Source organism: Corvus brachyrhynchos, unplaced genomic scaffold (assembly GCF_000691975.1).
Source record: "Corvus brachyrhynchos isolate BGI_N302 unplaced genomic scaffold, ASM69197v1 scaffold5, whole genome shotgun sequence".
Classification (NCBI taxonomy): domain Eukaryota; kingdom Metazoa; phylum Chordata; class Aves; order Passeriformes; family Corvidae; genus Corvus; species Corvus brachyrhynchos.
The window spans coordinates 849118-875487 of NW_008238321.1; the positions used below are offsets into that span (position 1 = coordinate 849118).

At 37.9% G+C, this 26370-nt stretch overlaps 1 protein-coding gene across 21 annotated transcripts in view; it reads left to right on the forward strand.

Annotated features, from left to right (window-relative positions):
• RBFOX1 (RNA binding protein, fox-1 homolog 1) overlaps nt 1-26370 on the forward strand; it is a 1116883-nt gene that overhangs the window by 817376 nt on the left and 273137 nt on the right. Inside the window, exons 1-4 of one of the 21 annotated variants that reach the window (XM_017733913.1) lie at nt 6296-6637; nt 10657-10733; nt 11236-11301; nt 12493-12638. The exons of 19 other annotated variants lie outside the window; for them this stretch is intronic. In XM_017733913.1, the coding sequence (XP_017589402.1) occupies nt 12549-12638 (90 nt within the window). In that variant the 5' untranslated portion in view covers nt 6296-6637; nt 10657-10733; nt 11236-11301; nt 12493-12548. Of the gene's footprint in view, nt 1-6295; nt 6638-10656; nt 10734-11235; nt 11302-12492; nt 12639-13379; nt 13397-26370 lie in introns of those variants that run through there. One more of the 21 variants, XM_017733917.1, reaches the window with a different exon arrangement.

The window sequence follows — 26370 nt, forward strand, 5'->3', positions numbered from 1 at the left end:
CCCTCCAAGTTGGAAATAAAATTTTATGATCATAGTTGAGGAGAGGCTATGGCACAGTGCAACTTAGTGCACATATGTCCAAATGCAGGGTACTGCTGTGGGCTTTTAGACCTGTGGGGGCCTAACAGAGCGTGCCAGATGCATCCCAGTTATGTGCCATTGAAGACATCATTTGGAAGGAAAAGAGGCGTGGATGTAAGAAGAGAGGAAGAAGTGATCTGTGCAATTTAAATTGTGTAATGCTAGCACAGTAATTCAAATGTCCTAGAAGCAATGTTCTTTCCGTAGTGCCAATGTCCGTGTAGCACTCGTCTTTCCCATGTATTGAACAGAGTACATCTCACTGTTTAAACCCTTTTTTATACCTGTAGGAAGGCAAGTTGTTTAGGCATGTTGTGCATGAACCTGAATGGCTGCATGTTTGTTACTCAAGCTTTGCTTTCACTCAGCCTAGGTGGATCTCCAGCTCTGCTCTGGGTTTGATTCCAGCCTGCTGCTTCCTGATGGGATCAATATGAACCAAGTCTGAGTCCTTTGCAGCTGCACAATGCCACCAGCTCTGCTTCATTCCTGTCTGGGATGTGGAGGGTCTGTGTCCACTGCTGCCCCATGGACTTGGAACAGTGTGGGCAACACTTTGTGTCCCTGACTGGGACACAAACATAACCCAGCAGACTGAAGCTTGGAGATAGAAAGAGGCCAGAAGGGGAAATATCAAAGTGACTGAGGCATAACAAACTGATTGCTTGACAAACTGCCTGCAGGCAAATCATCTGTATTAACAATTATAATTGAAAACCATATATGTGGCAGAAAAGAATATAGTCCATCAATGGGAGCTTTCACCATTTCACTAGAGCCATGAATTGGGTCTGGAAGGGATAATGCAGGTTTTGGATATTTAAGCAACTGCCTTAGCTAGAGTTGTTTTATTCAGATCTCTTGACTTCTGTTGGGCAGTGTGTCCAGCCCTCACACCGTGGAAGGTCAGGAATGTTTATGAACTGCAAAGGCAGAGGAACTCCATGTAAATGACCAGTAGGCTGGGAAATGTACTGACCACGGAAAGATGTAGAGACTCCATATGACTTTAAAAAAGCAATTAGACCGGCTTGCCCAGAGCTGATAAGTGGTGATTGTTCCCAAGTGATACACGTTTCCTGAGGGAGATAACGAGTTGACAGAGGTTTCTTCAGTTGAAGCAGCAAAAATGTAACAGCCAACACCCAGGCACCAGCTCTAGAAAAACTGAAGTTGCAATATTTTGGTACTGAAAGAAAAGAAGCATTGGTACAACTTTCTGGAGAGCTACTTCTGCATTTCTGAGAATTTGAGAGTTTGGGGTTTTTTTCCCAAAGCATATGCTCTATTTTGAACAGCACATGATTCAGAGATAGCTTTTTTTTTTTGTTTGTTTTGTTTTGTTTTGTTATATGTGAAATCAAGGGATTTTTTTTGTCTTACGAGCTCTGGAGAATACAGTTGTGGATGTTTAGTGCCACTATATATGTCACTGAAAAAAGTTTGGTAATGCTGATGGTATGTGGGAATAGGTAATCTCTACTGAATTACTTTTATTTTCAGGTTGTTTTTGTTTGGTTTGAGTTGGGATAGAAGATAGGGAAACAAAGCCCAACCCTGTAGAACTGAAAAGTGTAGAAATGCAGTAGCTGCATGAGAATACTTATGTGCCAGCTGCTGAACATAAAACATCGTCACTGAAGTATAAAATCTGACAGGGAAGTGTAGCTGCTGACAAAGAACATTTTATCTGTGTGACAGAGAAAAAATAACACATATGGAAGAGAAAAAAAATATCAATTAGCTACCTATGGTATGTAAGCTTTCAGTTTTGATGAATACTGGCTAAAATGATCATAAATCTGTTTTTTAAAGATTCTTTCTTTGCCTCACATGTGCTTTCTATTAGGTATGCAGTTCTTAAACTTCCATGTAATTTTTGCAGCTTCTAATTAATATCAACCTAGGCAATTACCCAAGAAAGTCTAAGTACTTGTTTTTAATTCAGTATTTTATACAGAAATATCAAATAAGAACTGCACAGGAAACTCAAGAGGAATAGCTAACACTGTCCAATACACTCCTGATAGATCAGCTGCTTCTAGGGAGAAATAGGAAAAAGTGCCTTGTTTTAGGACCTATTTTCAAAACTCGTTCCTAAAATTATATTGAGGCAATGAGCTACCAGAGAAGAAATGCAGGTAAGGTGAACAATTCTCCAGAATATTTCTTTTAGTCTTGTTTCAGTTATAGAATGGCTGTTCAATTGTAGTCCAAGGTTAATTTCTGTGTGCCTTTGCAAAGCTACTTCCTGATGAAGATAAGGAGTAATAACATAGAAAATATTTCATGATAGAGCCTTGTCATAGCTTTTCCAAACTGTCTGGGAGCAAGGAGTTATTAGAGTAGAATAAACATAAAATTTCAGTGCAGATTTTCTGGCAGTAAGAGCAAAGAAACATGGTGTTTATAAATTACTTAGGAGCTCACAGAGGAGAGGAACTTTGCAAGAGACAGGAAGGGAGGAAGAAATGCCTAGAGACAGGTTTGTTGGGAACAGGAGACCACAGACCTGTCCAGCAGTGAAGCATCTGTAGCACTGAGCAGGATCCAAGTGAAAAGAGAAGGGGGATCCTGAGGGGGTTGAATTGGAGGAGGAGAAGGAGAATTGAAGCCAGGAATAGGTTTAAGAGACCTTATGGGTATGGAGAGAAGTCAGCTAAAGCTTGATGAAAGGGGAGTGAAAAATTAAGAGAAACTGAGTGAGAAGACAAGGACAGCAGGGAGTTTGCGATGCTCAGAGAGTGCTGCAGGGAGAAGGAAAGATGGAGAGGTCAAACATGTAAAGGAGGAGAAAATGGAGAGCAAGAAAGAATAAATAGATGAAAACTTAATCTGTTAGATCAGTGAGGCTCCACTAATTCAGTCATACCAGAAAACATCGGGTTTGTTTCGTGTTTGTAGTATTTCTGAGGACATTTACATACAAAAGGAGCTAGATACAGAAATGTCTGTATTAAGTGGGTTTGGAGCGTCCTGTAGTGCTGAGCCTTGTAAATACACAGGAAAGTGCAGTCTGTGTACTGGTATACTTCTAGCCTGAGAGAAATAACATAATAGATATTGGTAAAGTGGAAGAGGAAAGTAGAAACAAACAAACAAAAAAATTGGCCCCCGCAATTCTTCAGCATCTGGATGAGAGGTCTGCTGAGTAGAGCTTTGCTTCTTCCATCGGGGGCAGAAGCCACGGACAGGGAATAGACCATGAGGTCTGTGCTTCCCTAGAGTCCCTCTCATCTCCCACCCTGGCTAGAATCACTTGAAGGATAAATGCTTTCAGTGTACAGATAGATTTCTTTGTTTGTTGTTTTAGGGTTTAAGCTTACTGTAGGAAACTTTTTTTCCAATTTTTTTTCTCTCTTTATTTCTTGATCTCACTGCAAAGAATTAGTTTTAGGGCATCCCAAATACATAGGGAGAGAAGTACAGAATGAAAGGGCTTAGATCATAGATTGGAATGTGCATTTAGTTGTTTGTGAGGGTTTTGTGGTTTTTTTTGGTTTTGTTAGGATTTGTTTGGGGTTTCTTTAATCCTTCAAATAGAGCTATTAGCCAGTGACAAACGTGTCTTTTTATCAGTCAGAAGATACCTGGGGTGAGAAATAAGCACTTTTGTCTGTAGCATTTACCACCTCAGTGGTGACATGAAAGCCTCTCTAGGTGTGATTTCCAAGACTGGGAGCTGTCATTCCATGAATGCGAGATGGTAACTTCTCAAGGTTTTTCGATTATAGGTTGTAGTGCTTTACATCTCCTACAATACACCACTGCTCTATCTTAATGCTTTGCATTTCAGAATTTCCAGAAAGAACTGAAGTAGCTTATGGCAGACTTCATTTGTTGCTTTAGTCTGTGTCTCCCAGCAGTCTCCCCAGTGCAGTGAAATTCAGCGTGCTCTATCTGAAGTCACCGAGAGCTGATCAAGAATTTTTTTTTGTTGTTGTTGGTTGGTTGGTAGGTTGGTTGGTTGGTTTTGGTGTTTATTTTGTTTGTTTCTGTTTAGGTTTTTTGTTTTGTTTAAAGTTTTTTTAGGGAAAAAAAAAAAGTAGTCAGAAAAGCTCAGTATTGATCTTTTACCAACACTTGCAGTTAGTAAACAGAAACAGGCTAAAGGCATCCAGAGGAATTTCATATGGACAGTGCCTGTTTTTGCTGTGCCAGTGGTAGTTTTGTCTTTAGACAAAGCCCCAGTGTTTAGTGAGCTATCAAGCAATGAGTGATTTCTATACACTTAATGGGATGAGATCAGTAAATTATCTGGAAATGGTTTTAGGAGCAAAACCATTTCAGCTGGGCTAAAGGTCCTTCTCTCATTCTTTGTGCTCTGGGAAGTTATAGTGTTTCCAGATCCATTATCTGTGCGTTATATGGAGATTTATTTACTTTCAGCAGCAAAGTTGATCTTGTTTACTTCTGTAAGTGCTTGCTTTAGATGTTTTCTGAAAGGGATAGGGGGGGAAAAAGCTGGTTTTTGAAATAAATATTATATTCTGGTCACTTCTAGCCTTCATTACCCACTTTTTATAAACTGGAGTTTGCTGGCTTTTTGTCAGCCTCATTGCAAAGCTTTGTTAATACTTTGCCATGAAAATGAAAGTTTCATACACGTTGACATAATTAATGAAGAGGCAGGCAGCACGCTCTACCAATTAACACCACAGGGAAAAGTAAAATTGGCTTCCTTTTTGCGTGTTGTGCCAAAGCGAAGAACTGTTAACACACAGCAAATAAATAGAGATCCTTTTAATGAGCTGCAAGATCGAGCTGAATAAGTCTGAAAGGATGTTGTGTAAACATTGCCAACTATTTAGAGTGTTAAGAGTAATTGATGAGCTTAGTTGAAAGTTTTGAGGGGTTTTTTTTGGGGGGGAGGTGGGGCTGGAGAATCTGTCAAAGAATGGAAATACTGCTTGTTAATAAATAAATTGTATTTTCAATGCAGCTATGAAGGATGTTAAAGAATGTAACAAGCATTTTAGAACGAATGTGGGAAAAAAAAGAAGCAGTTTACAGCTTGCTACTTGACCAAGTTTGTCAGAACTCATCTTTTCAGCTGAGTATTTCTGTATTTCATAATTACTCTTAATGAAAACTTGACTAATTTTTCTCTGATGCTGATTCCAAGTAGCACAACCATCTGGAAAGATGAGATATCACTCAACCTTGATTTTTTCCAGTTATCCCAGAAGTTCTAATAGTAACAATAACAGGTTAATTTTTTCTGTGCTTTATGTGAAGCATTCTGTTTACCTTGAGATGTACGTGTAGAAAATTCAGAGCAGTTCAGGTTCAATTTTTTTTCAAAAGATTCTTTCATCAAGCAGAATTATCCTAAAAGCCTTCTAAATAAGACTGAGTTTTCGAAGAACACAAAACTCCAAACCTGTAAAGGCAATTTATAGGTGGAAAGAATTAATGTGCACTGGAAGTTAGAAGGGCAGCATCATTTAGATCAAAGTCGATATGTAATAACAGGAGTGCAATTTTGACTGTTCAGTGGCACCAGCTAGCTCAGAATATCTTTATATAAGAAAAAAATAAGTCATCTTCACTTTTTGTTCATTCTAAATGATTTGAATTTTGACAATAATCAATTCTTAGTATTTTATTTCAGCCCAAGTGTTGCATGAGGCTAGATCCAGCTTATCATTTTCATATTGTATGCAAGCAAATCACCAAGATTTCTCTATGAGCCTCTGCACCTCAGCCTCGGCTCCTAGATAAATCTTAAAATATGTCAGAATTGTAATTAAGGAAGCAAAACATGGCAAAGTTAAAAGTAATAATTAGAAATCAATAAAGATTATGCTAAACTTGCTGAACAATTGACCTTTGTAATGGTCATGTCTGCTCTGAGTTACCACCTCAGCAGAGAATTATGTGTCCCTTCACTTGGAATGTTAAAGGTGAAACCAGAAGTATCCAATAACTGTACAACCAAGAATATTAATATGCAAAACCAGCTAGAGACAGTTTATTGTGTCTGTAGCTCTTCTACTATATGTTGAGACATATATTGCTGAGTAGTTATTTAATCAATATTTTCTCTTTTTTTTATCTTTTTACTGCCTCCCCTCTGCATCTCTTTTGTTTTTCTCTTTAGCCTCTCACACAGCTGCTTCTAGTCTTTCTTGTGTATTCTCCTTACACATCTTTATATTGCCTAACCTTTTCCTAACCTAGATTTTGCCCTTCAAAATGTTTAATGGACTTTATTCTGTCTTTACTGATGGGCCAAGTCTCTGTTGTGGTGGTGTTGGGACTGCCTGGCTGTTCCCAGTTAATCTGATGGCTGTCATCCTTCCCTCTCAGCCAGCTGGCTCTGCCTCTGCTCTGCTCTGGCTCTTGCCACCACGAGCATAACAGTGTCTGTTCTCTCCCACCTTCCTCCCTTCTGACATCATGTGCTTTTTTCTGCCACCCTTGCTGTGGCCCAAGTGCCTTCTGCAGCAGCCCAGTAGAACAACTTCCAGAAGAGCTGTAATCCAGAAGGACAACGACTGAGTTCCAGCAGCGAAGATGCAGTAGGAGAGAGAGAGAAAGGACAAAATCCTCTGTAAGGATTTATAAGAAGAAACTACATTTTGGCATTTGTGAGGATTCTGTGTATAATTGTATCTTCTCTAATTGACTTCTGCTTCAGAAAAACATTTGCTCTCTTCAGTGCTTCATTTTTCCAAGATTATAAAGAGATGAACTATTACTTAAGGGTTGTGGTTTAACCCCAGCCAGTAACTAAGTACCACAGAGCTGCTCACTGAGCACCCCCACTGCTGCCTGCCCTGGGAGGGAGGAGAATTGGTAAAAAACCCCAAAGCCCGTCCGTTGAGATAAAGACACTTCAATAGGTAAAGCAAAACAAGGAATTCATTCCCACTGCCCATGGGCAGGCAGGTGTTCAGCCACCCCAGGACAGCAGGGCTCCTCATGTGGAACAGTGACTTGGGAAGACAAACGGCATCACTCCAAACATCCCCCTCTTCCTCCTTCTCCAGCTTTATGTGCTGAGCATGGCATGAGATATTCTGGAATATCCCTTGGGTCAGCTGAGGTCATCTGACCTGGCTGTGTCCACTCCCTTGTGCATTCCCAGCCCATGGCTGGTGGGGTGAGGAGCAGAAGCAGCTTTGGATCTGTGTCAGCTCTGCTCAGCAGTGGCAAAAACTTCCCTGTCTTATTAGAGATTCCTTGTGTTTGCAGCACAAATCCAACCCACAGCCCCATACCACCTACCATGGAGAAAATTAACTCTCTCCTAGCCAAAACCAGCAAATTAAATTAAATAATTTGTCTTCAGGTTGTGCAAAGTTCCTTTATTGGATCTGACCAAGGATAAAATATAATTAATAGTTCATTAACAGTTATCAAGAAAACATAAAGTACAATGAATGCATTAAAGACTGATGGTCATAATTTCTGTGATAGAAAACTGGAATGATGTGGACATCTTTAGTGTTGAAATTCTTCTTGCATTCATGTTTTGTACAGCAAGCATATTTCTGGCCACCCATATGTCCAATAGGTACAAAGAGAGAAGGTGAGAAGTACAAAATATCTTCTGTTGGGTGACAGATTAGGGTCCTTTGAGCTGGAATGATGACAGATGAGTGAAAAGAGAGGCCTATACAATCAGCAGTGCTTCAAAGAAAATGGAATATTTTGCAGTATAAGAATTAGTACTCAGTGGTATTGTCAGCCAGTATGCTTAATATTAGCATAACTAAGTCCTTTTTTTCACATGGAGCAGAATTGTGGCACTTAGAATTTATTTGGGATCAAGCAGGATGGATCCAGAGCTTGTGTAAAAAGTTCTGGCTCAGGAAGCTCAGGAGTCACTGGCTGCAAGGTTATGATTTGAGGACAAGGGCCATGCTCACAGGGCATTTCTTATGTTCCTCCCTAAATGTTTACCCCTGTGATTTTGGACTAGATCAGCCTTTTCTCTTGGGCAGTGTGGCAATTCTTACATATTAAAAATATGTCTGAACTAGATGTGGTTGTTACACTGCAATCAGTAAGGGCTAATTAAACAAATTTAATGTTCAAAATCCAATGAAAGAACAGCTTTATGTGTTTTATGTTTGTGTGCCTTGAGTTACATTTCTGCAACTAAATATGAAGTGCTTTAGGTGGACAGGTTAGAGCTTATTAATTACCTTGCTCTGTACATATAAGCAATATATGTGCCAGCTCCAATCTCTAATAAATCCATCAGCTCTGGGGCTTTTCCTGTTCATTCCCACTGAACTGTGAGTGCATGTGACAGGCCATGGCTCTGTCAGAACGAATTGTCCCCCTTGAAAAGCTGGCAGCACAGGGAAGTGACAACTTAATGGAAGCTAAAGCACTCTAATGGCAGTGCCTGGTGAAAGCCAGGGAAAGTCATCCACAGCATTTGCCCTGGCTCTTGAAAATGTCTCTTTGCATTTCTGGTTATGTGCAAGATATTGGAGCTTTGCTGGAGTCACATTTGCAGGTATTATTCAATGAAATGTGATTCAGTCAAACACTTGTTTGTTGATAGACTTCATTCCACTGGGGTCAGCCCCTGTGACGCTGTGACCTTTTTCCATGTGCTCTGAAGTACTGCAGCATCACTCACTTTCAAACCCCTGATTCTGGGAGTCACTTAAACCCATTTCCAGTATGTAAAATGAATGGAAGTACAAACATTTTATCCCACAGTTCACATAAGTACATAGATATTTTTATTTAGTTATGAATGGAATATGTGTTTAATAAAATGGATGAAAACATAATGCACTTATTTAAGTATATTTGTTTACAGGTGAATAATATAGAGGTTATTTCTCCTGCCTTTTATTAGTATTATGAACAAAAAGTTGTGTTGAGCCAATAGATAAAATTATTGTCTTGAGATTATTTTGTGTTGTTTTAATATGTTTTTAGATTACATTGGTGTATTTGAACATATTTATTTATAAATAAATAAACCCCCAGTAATTTGCATATATTTGTGAACTGTCTTATAAGTGCCCAGTGATTACATTTAAATATTTTCATTTTAATTACATTTTAATATTTTAATAACTTTTTATATATGAAACAGTGGATATTCCATCTAGATTATTGCCTTTTTATGAGGTTTGCATGCAAATAATTAGCTTGTTCCTGGTTTTCTTTGTGTGATGGTGCTTTTGGACAAAACCAGACTAGCAATGGCTTTCAGTAGAATAGTATTTCTTCACATTTTAATAAAAAACATGTATGCTTTTCAGGTTGTAATTAGCCAGATAGATTTTAAAAAAAGTAAAGAATATTCCTATTAATATAATTTCTAAGATTTAGTGAACTTAATCAGTACTATAGCATTTATCCAAGTTCACAGAAAGAGAACAGGCAAGGGCAGACCCAAGAGGACTTCAGAACTGAAAAAAAGAAAACCAAATGACCATTCTAACTTAAAAAAACCCAACCAACCCAAATGAACCAAGCAAAGGCATTTCTGCATTGTTCTTTCCATGATTATTTGCTTTCCAGTTGGGACTTTGACATTGTTTAGTATCTAACAATTATTTTTGTTAAGGAAAGGTGAATGATCTAAACAGACACTATTGTTTATGTTGTTCTTAACATGAATCTACTTCCTCCTTCCCCTCTCTTCAGCTGTCCTAGGAGACACAGGAAAGTCCAAACTGCTTAATGAACCTTTGAAGGTTCTCTGTGATTTCTGCCTTCCCCCTGCCAATACAACCCTGTAACAAAACATTTCCAGCAGAACCACTCTGCTCACCTTGATTTGGGACAGTGACAGCTGCCTGTGTTTTTCCCTTGCTTTGTGTCTGCTTCCATTCAGGAGGTTTGGTAATTTTAAGGCTTATCCTAAAGCTCTGGGCTATAGAAATATCAACTAGATAGTTTATAACAACGGATATTAACAAATTTTTGCTATAAAATGGTTTTCAGAATGGCTCATTCTCACATATTTTCTCATGGAGTAAGTCCCACTTCAAGTACAGAAGCTGCCCTTGTCTATATATTCAGGGACTGTGGGGTTTATATTATATAGTAGTTCCCATTTCAGTTCCTTAACAGAAACATTCTCTATTAGAAATTGTTTCCTTAACACACAGAATCAATAAGTGCTCACATAATCTTTGCTTCACTTAAATTGGGATTTTGCTCAGGTAAGAATTTAATTTCCCAGTGTGAGAGATGTCTGCCCTCTTTTACTGGGTGCACCAAGATCCTTTAGGAGCCAGAGCAGAGGTTCCCATTTGTTTTGTCACTTTGATTTTGCAGTTGCTTGAAATAGTCAGTTAGCTCCTTTTAAGCTCCTGTTTTGAATGACTTTGTGTTATTAGAGGAAATACAGACTGATTATCACTTTCTTGTCCCCTAAACTTAAGCAGACTTAATTGTAGATTTACAGAATTATATATTGATACTATAGCTATATATTTATATATTTTTTTTTGTATATGTGCATATATGGTTTTTTCCTTCTTAGGCTAATGAAAAATTCACTGTACTGATGAGCGTTATGTTGTCAGCTGAAGATTAATTCTTGCTTTTTAACAATATTTTATTTTAATTTCTTTTAACTGGCTAAAGGCAGCAAACCAGGATCTTCACTATTTCACTTTCCTGCAAGCCACTGATTGATGCAAGGGATTTTTTCCTTCATGCAGGTACACATATGTTTGTGTATATATGTATATACATACATGTATATGCAAATTATTCTCTGAATTCATGTCCAAATTGCTAATTTCATATTTTTAAATTGACACAATTGATATTCTATGAAACAGTGCCAAGTTTACATGCACACAAAAATTGAAATATTTGTCTGCATGCTGTGATTCAAGTGAGAGTGGGATTTTTCTGCTCACACTGACAGCTCTTTTCCTCAGACCTCTGTTGCCTCACCTTGAGAAAGTAGCTTGCTTTCAATTTATGCAGAATAAATACTGTGCCTCATGCAGGGAGTACATTGGCACATGTAGGGGACATTTTTTAATTTGGGCAAAGTGTATAATATATCATACATGTTTGCTAAGTTGTAAGAATTTAAGATCACTTTCTTCAAGAAAAATCTGGACTCTGGAATGGTATCAAGTTTTGTTGGAACTGAGACAAAAGAGAAGTGTGCACAATAATTATTTAGTTCATCTCTGGGCTGCTTTTTAGGTGTTGTGAAGGAAAAAAGCAAGAGGAAATGTAGTTGCAGTCAGAGGTCAATGTAAAGAAGTCCAGGTAAATCAAAACTATTCTACACTGTAAATAATTTACTCCTCTCTCTTTGCCTTGTCCTTTCCCACCTCACCCCTACTTCTTATTTGCCCCACCACTGACTTTTCATACCTTGTTTGCTTCTTTCTAGTGTTGTTAATCCAAGGTAGTTTAACATGTAGAAATGCTCCAGGTGGGAAAATCTGATGGAAGTTTGCAGTGTTTTACAGCCTCTTTATTGCCTCTAAAATTCTGAGAGGCAGGTAAACCATCTAAGACCTCTTGGTGGATCTTGTGCAGGGTGTGCAGGGATTGCTGTCTCAGTCTCAGAGGAGCGGAGATTCCAGCTGAACTTGCACATGTGATCAGGGACCCACCAGTGTCAGTGATGTGCGTCCTTCTGTTTACATGAAACAAATTTGGAATTTACACAGAAAACTAATGGAGTCTCTGGTGTCTCACAGATTTCCTTGGCTTTATCTCCTCTGTATAATTAATGTAACCAAGTGAGTGGATGAGCACTTTTCTGTAGGAGTCAATAGGCAAGGATGTTTGGAAAATGAATGAAGTGCTAAGATTAATTGCAAGGCTGCCTGCCTGAACAGCCTGGTGAGAGACTCAGAAGGAAGTGCCAATGCCATTATATCCAAAAGATTTCTTTATTAAAAGTTGTTCATAATCTCAATAACATTAGATATCAGACTGGACTGAAGATAATGCTTTATTGTTACTGTCCTAGTCTTAACAATTGCAAACTATTAATTGCTGTTAGAGAACAATTCATATGAATATTGATCTCAATCAGCTCAGCTGGATTTTTAGTATTCTTCATAATGATGGCCAATTCCAATAATAATTAGAAAAATGTACTTTCTAAAAGGTACAGGGGTTGACTAGTCAGCAGAATTATTTAAATCAAAGTTTTGTGTGATGTGAACTACTTTTTAGAAAAAAAAAGAAAAACAAAAAATCAGATGGTAACAGGATACAGTTAAGGAATTCTGGGTTTGCTTTGCATTTCTTTAATCATTTTAGAGATCATTGGTCTTTTGAGTCTAGATTTTTTTTTCTGTTTATTTTAACAAAAGTGCTGCTCACCTATAGCTTGCCAATATTTTTAAATAGATTTCCTGAAGGGAAAATATAATACATGGTGGGTTTTTTTGGGCTAAGTTTTAGGAGTATTTTGAATCTATTGGTTAATTCTGTCTGCAGACCTCTCTTGTTGTTTTGACTGCCGCTCATGTAACACCTGACAATGTGGATCTAAAATGTGCAGCCAGTCTTGTGAATGGCAGATAGGAACATGGAAGTGCAAGGAGGAAAATCCTGAGTACTCAAAGGAAGGAGCTTGTCAGCAGGTACTGTGTTCAAGTTCAGACAGAGGGGTGTTTTTTTCCTCTACCATTTTAGCATGAAATCAATGGGGAATGCATAATTTTTTAGATGTGTCTGAGATTGCACAACAAATGGTCACCAATGAGACTCTCAGCTGCCACACAATCTGGCACAGATCCTTTCTGCTCCACAGTTCCCAGTTGCATTCAGCCCACTGTTGATGTGATGCCTCTTTTTGGCTCCTTGCCCATCTGTTTTAGTAATTACTGTCATATAGACTGATATTTCTAGACTAGAAACCATGTTGTTGTGGGATAAGCCCATTGGAGTTACCTTTTGTGATGTGTTCAAGCAGCTCACTGACTTCTTACTTTAAACTATAAAATTTGCATCACCATTTCCTGCAACATATAGAGAAGGATACTATGATTTTTGGTGGTTTTTTTGAACACAAGGAATTATAATGAAATATAATCAGATTTTGATAATGCTTGCTTTTTATCATGGTAATGGTACTTTCACAGTTTTAGCCCTTTCTTATTCTTTTTTAGGATCACAATAAAAAACAGTGTCCTTGAATAAACTATTTGTGTTAATAAGTTTTGGAAGACATAATTTTTCAAGTGTAAAATATACAAAGAAGTGGCTTGCCCTATCCAAAACATCCATTAGCACAACAGGACCATCCAAAATGACATCATTACATATGCCAGCTAAAGCACAAAGATTTCAGGAGGATGAAGAGCAGCTTTATTCTGACAGGAATTGACTAGAATCAAAGGTGAGTTAAAAGAAAGGATCAGACAACATCCTATCACCAACTTAACCCATTAACAGACCCAGGGGCAACGGCAAAGGAGCCAACACAAATATCAGTGGAGGGTGCCAAGGAGCCAGATGCCATCACTGGAAAATCACTTCCTTGGCTTGGCATCTGTGCCTTCAGCCTGTCAGCCACAAAGGGAGAAAAAGCTGGGCAAGCAGCATTGTTTTGGGGGCTGTAGAGAAAGTGCTTCTCTCTCTTCCCTTTGCCTCTCTTCATAGCAAGCCTTGGCCGACTTGCATGGGAAAAGTTGGTAATGAGTGTAGAAAGAACGTGGGCATTTCCATACACACATAAATATTTTATATATTTATATATGTGCATGTGTGTATGTATGCATGTTTATATGGAAATGTGCATATGTGTGCATTTGGGCAGGTTGGTTGGACCAGAAAAAGGGAGAGACCAAGGAAGGAGGCAAAAGAAACCAGAGCAAAGTAAAACCAGAACAACACAGGACAGAACTGTGAAAATAAGTGTTTGCTTTCCATACACCACAAAGTGCTTATTTTAGTGTTTTTAATAGTGCAACTTCAATAATTTCTCTCACTTTTCCCAAGTCACATCTGCTCAGTAGCCAAATTCTTGATGTGTTCTCTTTGCAATGACATTGCACATAGGCAGGTTCAAAGCATTTGGCAAGTTTAATTTTTAGGATTTAAACCAAATTATTTCATGTGAGTATTGCTATCATTCTGTTACACCAGGATAATATATCTATATATACATCCAAATATTGATTAATTGCTTATTTTTTATTTTTTAATTTAGAATTCTTATTTTAGTAGGAATAATTTCTAGCCATGCTGCCAGTACTCAGGCTTCTCACAGTGGGCCTAACCAATCAAAAGCATTAAAAAGAGGGTCTGCAATAATTTGAGTGGCCTCCAGTAATGGTGGGGCCACTGGAAATTGCACACAGAACCTAGGAACTGGGAGTCTTTATGGTTAGCCAGTAATTAGCTGTCCATGCATCAAAGGTGTTTTATCCTATGCAAATAGCTGCATGTGTATGGATGGGGTAGGGGGATGAACACTGACACTCGATGGCTTCCACTTCTTCTGTTTTCAAGAGTGAATTTTCAGTAATATGGAAAAATCTGTGTGAAGCAGAGATCTTGTGAACAAAATCTTTTTTTTGTTTTTAAGCAAAAGTAGCACAGTAGTAAATATGAAATAAAACTGCTAATTAATTCTTTAAATATATATTGATTAGAGAGAGGTGAGCTGTAGACTTAAAACATGACTTTCCAAAGCTTATAAAAACCTCACAGGATACTGTGTTTATGATTCAGCTGTCAAACATGGCTGGAAAGGCCCAATTTGGGGCAGACAGTAAAGGGTTTTGAGGAACACACGTTCACTCTGCTACCCCATGGACAGAGCAAGGCTTCTTTTTTGTGTGATAGTGCTGCATTCTGAAATGAAACACAGTGGGTAGGAGGACGTTGAAAAGACTTCAGAAGCGATCATCTGTCTTGGAACTAAAGGATTTTTCCATCTTTAAGTTTCAGTATCCTATGTTTGTCATGCATTCAGTACATGCTAAAGCTGTTAGAAAGATACCACTGTCAGAGCATGAGGAATTATGGGTAAGAGCAAAGTTGTGTCTAGAGTTGGTCTGGACAAAAAAGGATTATTGCTCTCTGAGTTCTTATTAAAACGTTCAGGTCTATTTCTTTAGGTTCAGTAATCATTGCTGAGAACAAGAAATAACAATATTTAATCATAAATATTGTTTACTTTTTAGCAGCAACAGCGTTTTAAAATTTTTAATAAACTGTAAATATTTTGACAGGAGGATAGAATTGGCATTGTGCAACTTAGGGTTTTTATGTCATAAGAGATCCACATGCATAGATCTCTATCGTTATTTCAGAGTTAAATCTTTAGGTGCCTTATGCTAGAATAAAGTCTTTATAATTTGGTTTTGAAATTCCAAGCGTGTCATGACTGAAATATTTTACCTTGGCAGTATTACCTCTGAGTTCATTCTTTCTTTCTTCATTCTCCTCCTCCTTCTCATAGATGGTCTAAATTTTTTCACTTCACCTTTTTACACTTCGGTGCTTCACAGACTTCACTCCCTATACCTTGCCACATAAACTCAAAACATTTTTTCCTTTTTTCTTGATTCTTTCGTATATTTTTTTAATTAATGTGTAACATAGGCAGTTGAAGGTTCTGATTATCAGAGGGAGGAGCTGTAACTGAATTTTTAAAGATTTAAAGGCAATATACCACAGAGGCTTGAATAATTTGACATTTGTTTGGTAGTGGATGAAAGGTAAATGGCTGATTATCCCAACACTCAGTAAAAGACTCAGAGTTTTGATATTGTGGGATCACAGAATGACCCAGGCTGGAGGGGCCCTCTGGAGATTGCTGAATCCATCCACTGCACAAAGCAGGATCAGCTGTAGAAGAAGGTACCTAGGGACCAGGTTTGGGTATCTCCACAAACTCACAACCAGTATGGAAACACTGCTCCAATGTTTGACAGGTTCCACTCCCAGGAGAGAGGTTCTCTGATATCTAAATAGGATGTAGTGTTGGTCAGTCTGTGGCATTGCCTCTTCTAATTTGCCTGGCCAGCACTGAGAAGTGTCTGGCTCCATTTTCTTTCCTCTCTCCCTTCAGCAGTTTATGTACATTTGTGAGATCCCTCGAGCCTTTTCTTTCTCTGGTTAAACAGCCCCAGCTGTCTCAGCCTCTCCTGTATGTCCAATCCCCCATTCCCTGATCCATCCTCCTGGTCCTGTGCTGGACTGGCTGCACCCTGTGCATCTCCCTCCTACTGGGGAGCACAGAACCCCACGTGTGGCCCCACCACTGCTGGATTAGAGGCGAAGGATCACATCCCTTGGGATCTGCTCCCCAGGGCCTTCCGGACACATCCTAGTGCTGCACATGTGGTTTGCTGCCAGGGCACGTCGTTATCCTGTGCTCACTTGTCCTCCTGCTCTTCCATGTCCTTTTCCCTAAAACTCCTTCCTGCCCGTTGTTCCCCAGCCTCCTCCCTGGGTGATGTTTTGATCCTTTTCCTTGCCAGACTGCATCACTCTGAGTGCATTTTCAGTATTACTAGTTTTTGGTTTTGTATTGCTTTGAATAATGGATAAAGTCTAATTTTAAGGTTTTTTTCTTCTCCCAACCCCTTGGGAATTTATCACTCCCAGAATGCCCCTGTATTCTGTGAGTAATAAATCTTCCTGGTATTTTGTGATTTGCAGTCATAGGACAAATTATTCAAACACCTTATTACTGTTTCATTAAGCCCCTTTTTATATGCTATATCACAAAGATATTTTGAATTCTAATAGATATTGGTGCTTTATAGTATTCATGTTGTTTAAATGTTTTGTCTTTCCTTTGCTTTTCATTTCTCTCTTACCTGAGAGATACAATATTTTATTATTGATTATTTGGAAATCAACACATAATTCATATGGCTCAATTGCTGTCGTTGATGTACTCAAATTACAGCTATGGCTATTAAAGAAAATTATTAAGATCTCAATGCCTTGAATTTCAGTGACAGTCTGCTGCCTTATGATCCCTTTGAAACCCCAGTACAAAAACTTTAGGTGGTTATCTTTTAATTGTATATGTGAATGAGCTGGAGAAAGGATGAACCAAGCAGGGGTAAAGCTTCTGAGTAATAAAAGAAGTTTTAATGTACTTTAAACTGGGAAAAACGTTAGTGGTCTTTTTTTGGAGTGTGCAGTGCTCTATTTCTGTGGCTGTAGGTTGGAAACAGATTGGATGTCAGACTGATTGTCAGCATTTGTGTTAGCGCCTTTACATGTGGGTGGTTTCTCAAGTACAGAATTTTGCATTTATTGTAAAAACTAGTAAGGTAATTTTCCTATGGCTGCCTAGGTATGAAAATACATAAGGTGTAATTAATGGGTAATAAGGATTTGGAAACTTACCTTCTGTTTCAAAGGGAAGGGACTCCTGAAACATAGTTCACTATGAGAGGATTTGAACCAACAGACTGAAGATAAAATCTTTGCTATGTCCTGAAAGGATTTGATAGGATAAGTTTAAAATAACTTCAGATTTTGTCTTTTCTCTCTGTTGCTTCTATAACAATAAATATTAATTACTGTATGCTTGAATAATCATCTACTGAATCAATATATGTGCATTTTTACACCTATTACAAGATGGTGGTGTATAATCTTTGCTGGTTTTATGCTTTTTCATCTACCCTATCATCACACTTTGGAATATGAGTTAATTCAGTTCTGTGTTGTGGCTCACTGGAACATTTTGAGCACCTCATTTCCCACTTCTCAAAGAGAGGAATTCACTAAGTTCTTTTGGGTCAGACAATTAAGAGCTCTGTTTGAGGAGTTCTGTGAAATCTGATTCAAGGAAAACAGTCCAGTTTTCCTGGACTGCTTTGGGGTTGTGTTATTCCCTCTGTACTTACTGCTCCATTCTTGGTCATCAAAAGCTCTCTTCACATGAACAGAACAACAACTTGTGAAATGCCTGAGCATCATTTGAAGTCCTGACAAGAGGTGTGGGGCAGCCACCAGCAAACCCCATTCCCCTGTTCCTTAGTGCCAGAAAATCCCTGATACCACACAAACAGCCATGGCTGAATCATTTGATTTGTTCTGTATGTTGAATCAGTTTTGGTTATGCAAATCTTACAATATAATTTGTATTTGTTTACCTACGAATATGCTTTAAATCAGAGCCACTTTGCAGGTAGAGGTTTAGTTGATGACAGGCTTTGTTTGTTTGTTTTGCTTAAATAGAACATGAAATCATACTTAACTGTAGGTTTATACTACATTAAAAAATGTTGTTACATGGTAAAAGTTTGTTAAATTAGTACAGAGATCATCACAAAAGGAGAAAGATTTGAGCTGGAGCTGTTGATTCTCTGACATTTTGATGGCTTGGTATGTTTAGCTGCTCGGAAGCAAATTAAAAAAGGTTACTATGCAAAAGGTTTGATGGCTGTACTCAGAATAGTTGGCTAAACAAGAGAGCAAAAGATAGGAACAAGTGGAAAATTTCAGGCTGAATAAGTATGAGAAGTGTTTCTGCCTTGTTAGATGCAGTGGAGTCTAACAGCAGCTTTTTTGGGCTAATGCTGTAAAAATCCCAATCATAGGAAATCCAGAAAGAGCAGCATTGCCCTGCTCGAGGAGATAAGCTCGGGGAAGCCTGTGTTTTAAAAGTGAGATGAAAGAACAAATTTTGGTGCTTATAGAAAAATGTAGGGTTTTTTTTGGCTTTTTTTTTTGGTGACCATTTAATTTATAAAATTTGTCTGAAACATGAGGAAATATGTTCTTTTACACATTTATTTTTATGGTGAAGGTTTATATGTATTCATAAAGAAAGAGTACTGAAAAAAATCTTTCAAAAGACAATTTATGTCTTACTGTGGGAAATAACTTCCTCTACTGTTGGCTGTTGTATCAGCTAATTGTGTTCTATAACATAGTTAATTCAGATAAACATTAAAGGTGTTTAAAGATATTTTTGTCTAAATAGTACAAAACTGAGGGTTTTTTCTACTATGTTTCTTTGGCTCCTGCTTTTGTTTAGTTTGATGATCTAGGGAGGCTAAGTTCTCTCAGCCATATCTAGCTCTGTGTGAATTCAGATTGTTTATCAGATAATAGATAACAAAACAAATGTACCAAACAGTATAGAGCTGAAACGACAAAAAATACAGTTGAAATTGAGAGAAATATAGAGACAGGGCAAAATATGAACTAATAAATCCTGCGTGAAAGCATCTAAATACTTAATATTACTTGTGTAAAGCTTTTGTTTTGCCATGAAAGACCTGAAATATAATAGCTCTTTGGTATGTCTAGAATATAAATAACGTGATGACAGCATCATTCTGAAGTTCATGCATGTTTTTAAATTGATTTAATGTTCTCCTATAGTTCTCAATTTTATCCAGATGCCTTATTCAGTCACACCAAAAGCACATTACTGAACGTTTTATTTATCATTCTATGAAGCTTAATTCACTTGCAAGTCAGAACTGGACCGTTTTCAGCTGAGCTGCATTTCACACCTGTTTGGAGAAAGAGAAAGATTGAGGTTGTTTTGTGTTTCAGTCTGAGATTTCTGAGGATGTATTTTCTTGAAATAGACTCAACAAAGTAGCAGGCTTCTGCCACAAATCCTGCATGCCACGTGCAATTAATGATTAATATTTCCTTTATCAACTGGATTACTGTTTTTAGTATATCCACTTCTCTGATCTATAGGTATCAAGGGAATTTGCTCTGAAATTCTATTCATCTAAACAAAATCTGAAAATAACCTCCAAATTTCTAATGCTTCTGTAACTTTTGTGTTTAAGAGTCAGTTACCTTGCTTTACAAAACATTTTGCTCTTTACATTCATTGACATGAGGAATTCTTTCAGGAATTCAGTAAGTGGGACACTTAGATGACATAGTGAGTGTGTGGGTATTGGCTTGTGAAGAATTCTCCCACTTTTTAATCAGTTCTGGCTTAGAATGTTTTCTTGGAGGTAAATAGCCCCAGTAAATCCAGTCAAGGTCCTGCCTGAATAATTAAAATATTTTCTTCACAACTATTTGTTTGAAATAGGATGTTTGTTGTTTGCTTTTTTTCACCATTTCAGAGCATTATGACTAATCATTGGGTTAATTTTTGAGAATGCAAGGGGCCCACATTTCAGTGGAAGAATAAGTTATCTTTGAGTGTATTTTCTAGTGTTTTGAAACCTTGTATTGCTTGAAGATGAAAGCAAAGAGTAAGATTACATATTTAATGAAAGGATATCACATTTATGAGATCATCTGTACCTGGAGATAACTGCCATTTTTTCTTATGATTTCCTTGCAGCATTATCAGAAGCTGTCATTGACAAACAGATCTTTTTCTCTCCAGTGTCTCTGAATGCAAGTATCAATAACAAACAGCAGCTGTTCACAGCAGAAGCCTCCATGATGTGATCACCACTGAGTGAATTTTAGTGCTGCTACCCCTGAGGTGTGGCCAGGTGACCCTCTCTTGGTTGCCTTCAGCTGGGCTCAAGTGGACTCACCTGTTACTTTATCTCCTTTACCTTATAAAGGATATTTTTGTAATTCCTCTGTAAAGAGTCACTTAAAACCAAATTTTAAGCAAGTTATACATGGTTTATTTTGTCCTCTCCTCAGCTCCTTGTGTCGCTCCAGTTTCACAGTAAAATAGGCAACTTAAAAAAGTGACTTCCACAAGCAATTAATGTCAGTTTGTATCTCATCTCACTTTTTTTCTTCTCGTGATCACAACCAAGGGTTGAAAGGCCCAGCTTTTAGTAGCATGCTGCAGGAATCACTATTTCACAGCTTACTTTTGGAAAGAAACTCTCATTTTGTTTTTTCAGAATTCCCATTTCCGATGAAGCTAGCGTGGCTTGCCTCACACAGCTGCCAGTTGGAATGTTTTTTCTGCTTCTTAAGTATTAATATCAAATCAAATTTTGGTCTGTGTATCTTGCTCCTGTATTGTTTGACTGAGTGTCATTTATACCCTCTTCAAGAATTGTTTTAAGATTTTGACACTTTTTCACTAGTAAGAATCTATTAATGGAAGATGACCATTTGGAATTTGCTGTGCAAAACCAACTCAAGCTGCAAGCACTGACATGGTGTTCAGCTTGAATTTTTGATTATTTCTTTTCTCCAGTCTCTTTCTATGTCAAGGGGAAAAAAAATGCTGTAGCCTGTACTGAAATACTGTGCCACATGCACATAAAAATATATCATCATTGGCATAACTGCAATTTAGTTGTAAGGATAAAATTCCTATTAGGAATCTACATATCATATGAGCAAAACAGTATCCACCCTGTAGTATATTATTTTGGTAACACGATAGCTGGATTTGAAACGGAATCTAAAGGTCAGAGTTGGCATCATAATGGGAATTAGGTAATCACATTTTCCTTCCTCTCACTGACCTCATCCCTCTCCAGTCCCCACTACAACTGTCTGTGTTGTAGCAAGTGTGGAAACCTTGCTAAAATATGTTTGTGCTACTTAATTTTTTAAACCTCCAGTGAAGAAAGTTTGCAGAGTACATATCAGCTTTTTATGTGGGGGTGGCACTAAACCAATCACACATTTGATTACTTGGGATCAGTAAATTCATTGTGTTAAATATATCTGTAATTTTCATTTTTCAGATGGTGTCTCTCAGTTATTTAAATTATATTGGCAAATACTACATTTACAATAACAACAGATAAGGACAATAATAAATTAAAATGTTCATTCCCCACAGAAGCCCATTATTCCCTGCATTGCACTTCCTCACTGCCAGTAGGAAACCTGTGTTTGTAAACTTACTTTGAGAAAGTCACATAGTCATTATTTAACAATAAAGCTACATAAAAATTATGTGTAAGGTTGAGGACTTGAGCACTTGAATTTTTTTTCTTCTGAAACCCAGAAATTCCTTAATTTAAACTACTGTTTTTCTCCAGGCATATGATGTGGACAGTTACTGGCACATAAATTAAAATTACATGGGACATAACTCAAATAAAGCTGGGTTTAGTTTGATTAATAAGATGTGGAAACCAGCATTAACTCATGGTAGTGATAGCACAACTAAAATGTTGTGTGACTAAGCACTGGCACACCTTATGAGGTGATAGCTCCTCACTGAATCCACATTTGGACATAAGTGAGGTGTGATAAGCATTGGCAAGAGAGAGGCATCAGCCCGTGAGACCCACAGCTGGCCAGAGGTGAGCTGCAGTAGTGCAGCTGCCTGTTTTTCACACCACTCAAATAGTGAGGGATTTGCAACACATTTTTAGGTAGTGTCCAGAAAGGTGAGATCTATCCTCAAGGTTAAATTGATACATATAAACTCTTTGGAATTAAATTATTGAGTTTATGCCATTTCCCTGTACTTTCTTTTCAAAATGCATGACAGGTAGTATTCTCAAGAGATTCTAGCAGTCTTTAATGAGTGGCCAGAGGAAGATGGGACTTTTTTCATGAACATGACTTTGGCCCTTTAAAATCAGTCTGAATACCTGCTCAAGTTTAACCAACAACTGTTGAATAACTCTCAGAAGTTAATGGTTGAAACCTCATGATTTTGCCTCTTGTGAGCATCTCTCCCATGCCAGTACAGATGGGGCTGTGTGTGCAGGTCCTGCAGGAAGAGCTGATTGCTCTGCCCCTGGCTCACAATTCCCCAGCACTGGCAGAGCTGTATCCAGGCTGTCCCCAGGATTGGACTCCAGTTTCTCTGGCCTGCACAGGGGTTGGTGCCAGGGATTTGGGGCCAGTGGGAGCAGGGCACTGGGGCACAGAGGAGCCCGTTCTCCCTTTGGCTCCCTCCTGCTGGCACCGAAGCTTTGCAGAAGGTAGAAGGAGCAGGGATAAATGCTGGAGAACAAAAAAGAATGAATGAAAACAAAGAACAAAGATTTCTTGTTTTGTGATTCAGCCATTCCAGTGTTGTTTTGCCTATGCATATTCTCAATTGACTGAGGGAAGGTCAAGCTAAGTATGGGAAACTTGTATGGAATAAGAGTCAGGATGTTTAAATTCTCATTACACAGACAAACTTAGTTCTGGTGTTTTGTAGGCTTTGTTATTTAGTTCACAGTCTTAGTCAAGTATTTAATTTACCTTTATTGATATATAAAATCATTTAGGGGTGGGTAATATGAAAAAGTAAAAACAGTAAAAAACTAAAATTTTCTCCAATAATTAGGACTGCGTACAACTCCATTTTGTTGATCAAATTTTTGCTTTCAGCTTGCACGTAACTGAGATCTAGAACAACCTCAGGACTGAGCACATACTTCATCGTGTCTAGTATTTTTCAGTGAAGGTAAAGGCTGGGGAGAACCTATTAACTCAGATTTCTGTGTAAAGTATTAACATTTGCAGTTTGTCTATGACTCCAGGGGTATAAGTTTTCTTTCTATGAATATCATTTGCCATTACAGAGGCCATAGGGTGGGTTTTGCTGTATTGTTTTATCTGTTAGTAATACATCTCATAATTCCCTAACTAACAATGATTTTTCTTAAGCATTGCTTAAAAGCATTTCTGTAGAGAACCTGATATTCATCAACAGGATTAAAATGACTGATGAATTATGCAGCAAGGCTGTCTAGCTCCTTGACTAAGTATTTTACGGCAATTGAATTACTTTGGCAAGATTTAGGTAAATAAGATTGTTAAAAGTTTGCTTGTTTCAAATGTGTTTCTTTCCATATTATTTCAGTCTTGAAAATCATGCTGACTTTTCATCAATAGATTCTGAAATATTGAAATAAGAGCGACGAGCACATGAAAGCACACCTTAGCTTTGTGTCAATATAATTTCTTTGAGGATCAGTGGTGTGTATCAGCTGTAAGTGATTATCCAGTCCTGCCATTGCCCTTCTTGTAGTATTATTTTATTGTAGAAATGATAAAATTAGATACAGTGATGAAATTACAATGTAGTTTAGCTTGAAACGCACCACTAAATTCTTGAGAAAAATGTTCCTGCTACCTTCTCTGCAGCACTGCAGGTGTTTTGTGTTCAGAGAGCCCAGGACTGCATTCACCAAGTGTTTGGGCTTCCACCAGTCTCATGGTAAATGGAGGATGAAACAATGCTACAGATATTTTACTATTTGTTAGTTGTAGTCTAGCTGCTGGGTTTAGTTAGGCTGGCTTTCGTTTTTCTGCTGTTTAGTTTATCTGTGGGATCCTGAAGTTGCCCTGTCGGGAGATTACTGGTGAGTCCTTGCATTTAATTTTGCTCCTAACTGTTATTCCAGTGAAGACAGTTCCAAGATTTGATGTTTTAGCTTTTTGTTGATAGGTAAAATTGCAACACCCCAGCAATGTTTTTTATCAGAATTAGGGAATGTAGTTGTGGTACCAATAACACTGTAAGAATTCAAGATGCAATAGTAAAACTGCTTCTATAATGCACATAATGTAGCTGATACAGTAAAGTCTGTGCTACAACTTAATAAGGGTTGAGATTGTCTCTGGAGCAGGAAGGAATTCATGTGCACAGGGAGGAAAGGTCTGTGGCTTTGGGGTTCCCTTTCAGGTAAGAGGGTGGCACTAAATGAGATGTGCAACCCTTTGTGTGTAGTTGGGGTGGCTTGTGCTGACTGAGGCCTGATGGAGGCACCTGATGGCAGTTGGGTGGCCTGGTTGAAATTCCCAGTTGATCCCAATCAGTGTCCTCCAGCAGAGCAATCTCCATCACAGCTGGCACCTGCGGTGGGAGGATCTGTGGGGTCATTGCTGAGGCAGCCCTGGTGGGTCAGAGCTGATATAAAGGTTTGGCAGAGTTAGGACTTGTGGTCTGCTGGGTTCAGTTGCAAGGAACAACAGGTATGTTGGTGTTTGATGTGAATAATTCTGCAATTGCAATTTACCTGATTTTAAATGTTGAATTTATTTCTGTAACAATGCACAGGACTTGTACAGAATTGTGCTCTTTATTCAATGTGTTTTATGGATATAGAAGCTGAACTTTAGGAAAGTAAGTTACTTTTAAAGTCTTGGCTTTGTATTGCTTTAAACAACCATTACAAAAGCATGTTACTTGAAGCTTGTCAGTTCTCTGTCCCTTAATTTGAATACTGTATTTGCTAATGAATAAATTCATCTGTTTGATGTATTTTTTCTGCATTTTTTGGGCAGAAATCGAGTGTAAGTTTTGGGGATCTACTGACTATTTGTAGAAACATGGCCAGGGTCTGGCTGAAGAGAAGGGCACATGCTTATCCTGGCTGGCTGTAACTTACCTGTTTGGGCTAATATGAGTAATGTTTCTGCTCCTTTTGTGCTCTCGGGATGTCCATGGAGAAGCCTTTCACAGAAGACAACTTAGGTTTGGTGGGCTGAAGCTACAAAATATTGGGTTGGAGAGTTAAGTTAGGCCAAAATGGGTTCTCTGTGTGTAAGAGCAATTAGACACCATTCTGGACAGGACTGCAAGCCCCAAGACAACAGGCTGCAGGACTTCATATTGTGTTTGAGAATGAGTTTAGCACCATATGTTCAGGCACTTTATAAATATGTGTTCTCTGATCTCACTGATATTCTCTGACTCCAAGAGCTGAATTCCATGTATCGTTTAGGTTTGCAAAAAAGACCATATTCACGTAAAAGCAATTGTTTAAAATACCCTTTTAGGTTTTTGGGGTTTGGTTTTTTTTTTTAAGTTTTGGTATTATTCTATGTAGTTTTAATGAATAAATAATACTATTTCTATTAAAATAAATCATGCTGTATGAATATTGTATTGAGCTATGACAAAGCAAGGGCTAATTTCCTCACAAACATAACAGCTATGAGAGGGTCCAGTCTCAATTTTTATATGGTCAGAATTAAGTCAAAGCCAAATGACTTTGCTTTGTTTCTTTCAGATTTATATTTTAATTTGAGAGTCACTCCATATATACAAGTTAGAAACTTCAAAACCAATTTAGATGCACAAAAAATAAGTTCAATTTGAAGAGTAATTTATTTTCAATTTTCTGTGACAGTTTCTTTAATTCAAATACTTGTAGTAATTTTGTGTTTAATTATAGTGTTAAAAATTTGATGTTGCTAAATTTTATCTTGAGATGATTTTAAATTTCCTGAACAAGCTCTAGGTCTTAAAGGAACAGATACAACCACAGTCTCTTAGCAGGAGAACTAGTTTCAATAGGGGTACTATATTCCAAGAACAGCAAAGGGGAAGTGTTATTTGTGTGCATAAAAAACATTCCAAAGCAAATTTTGCTATTTTTTTCTTCCCTTCAAAGTACATGAATATGAATAGATTTGTGGGGAGGAGAGTTTTTGTGAGTATTGAGTGAAAAAGGGGAACTGGTCTCTCTGAGGTTTTGTTACTTAGAATTTGAGGCAAAGATCCTCTCTTTTAAAGAACCCTACACG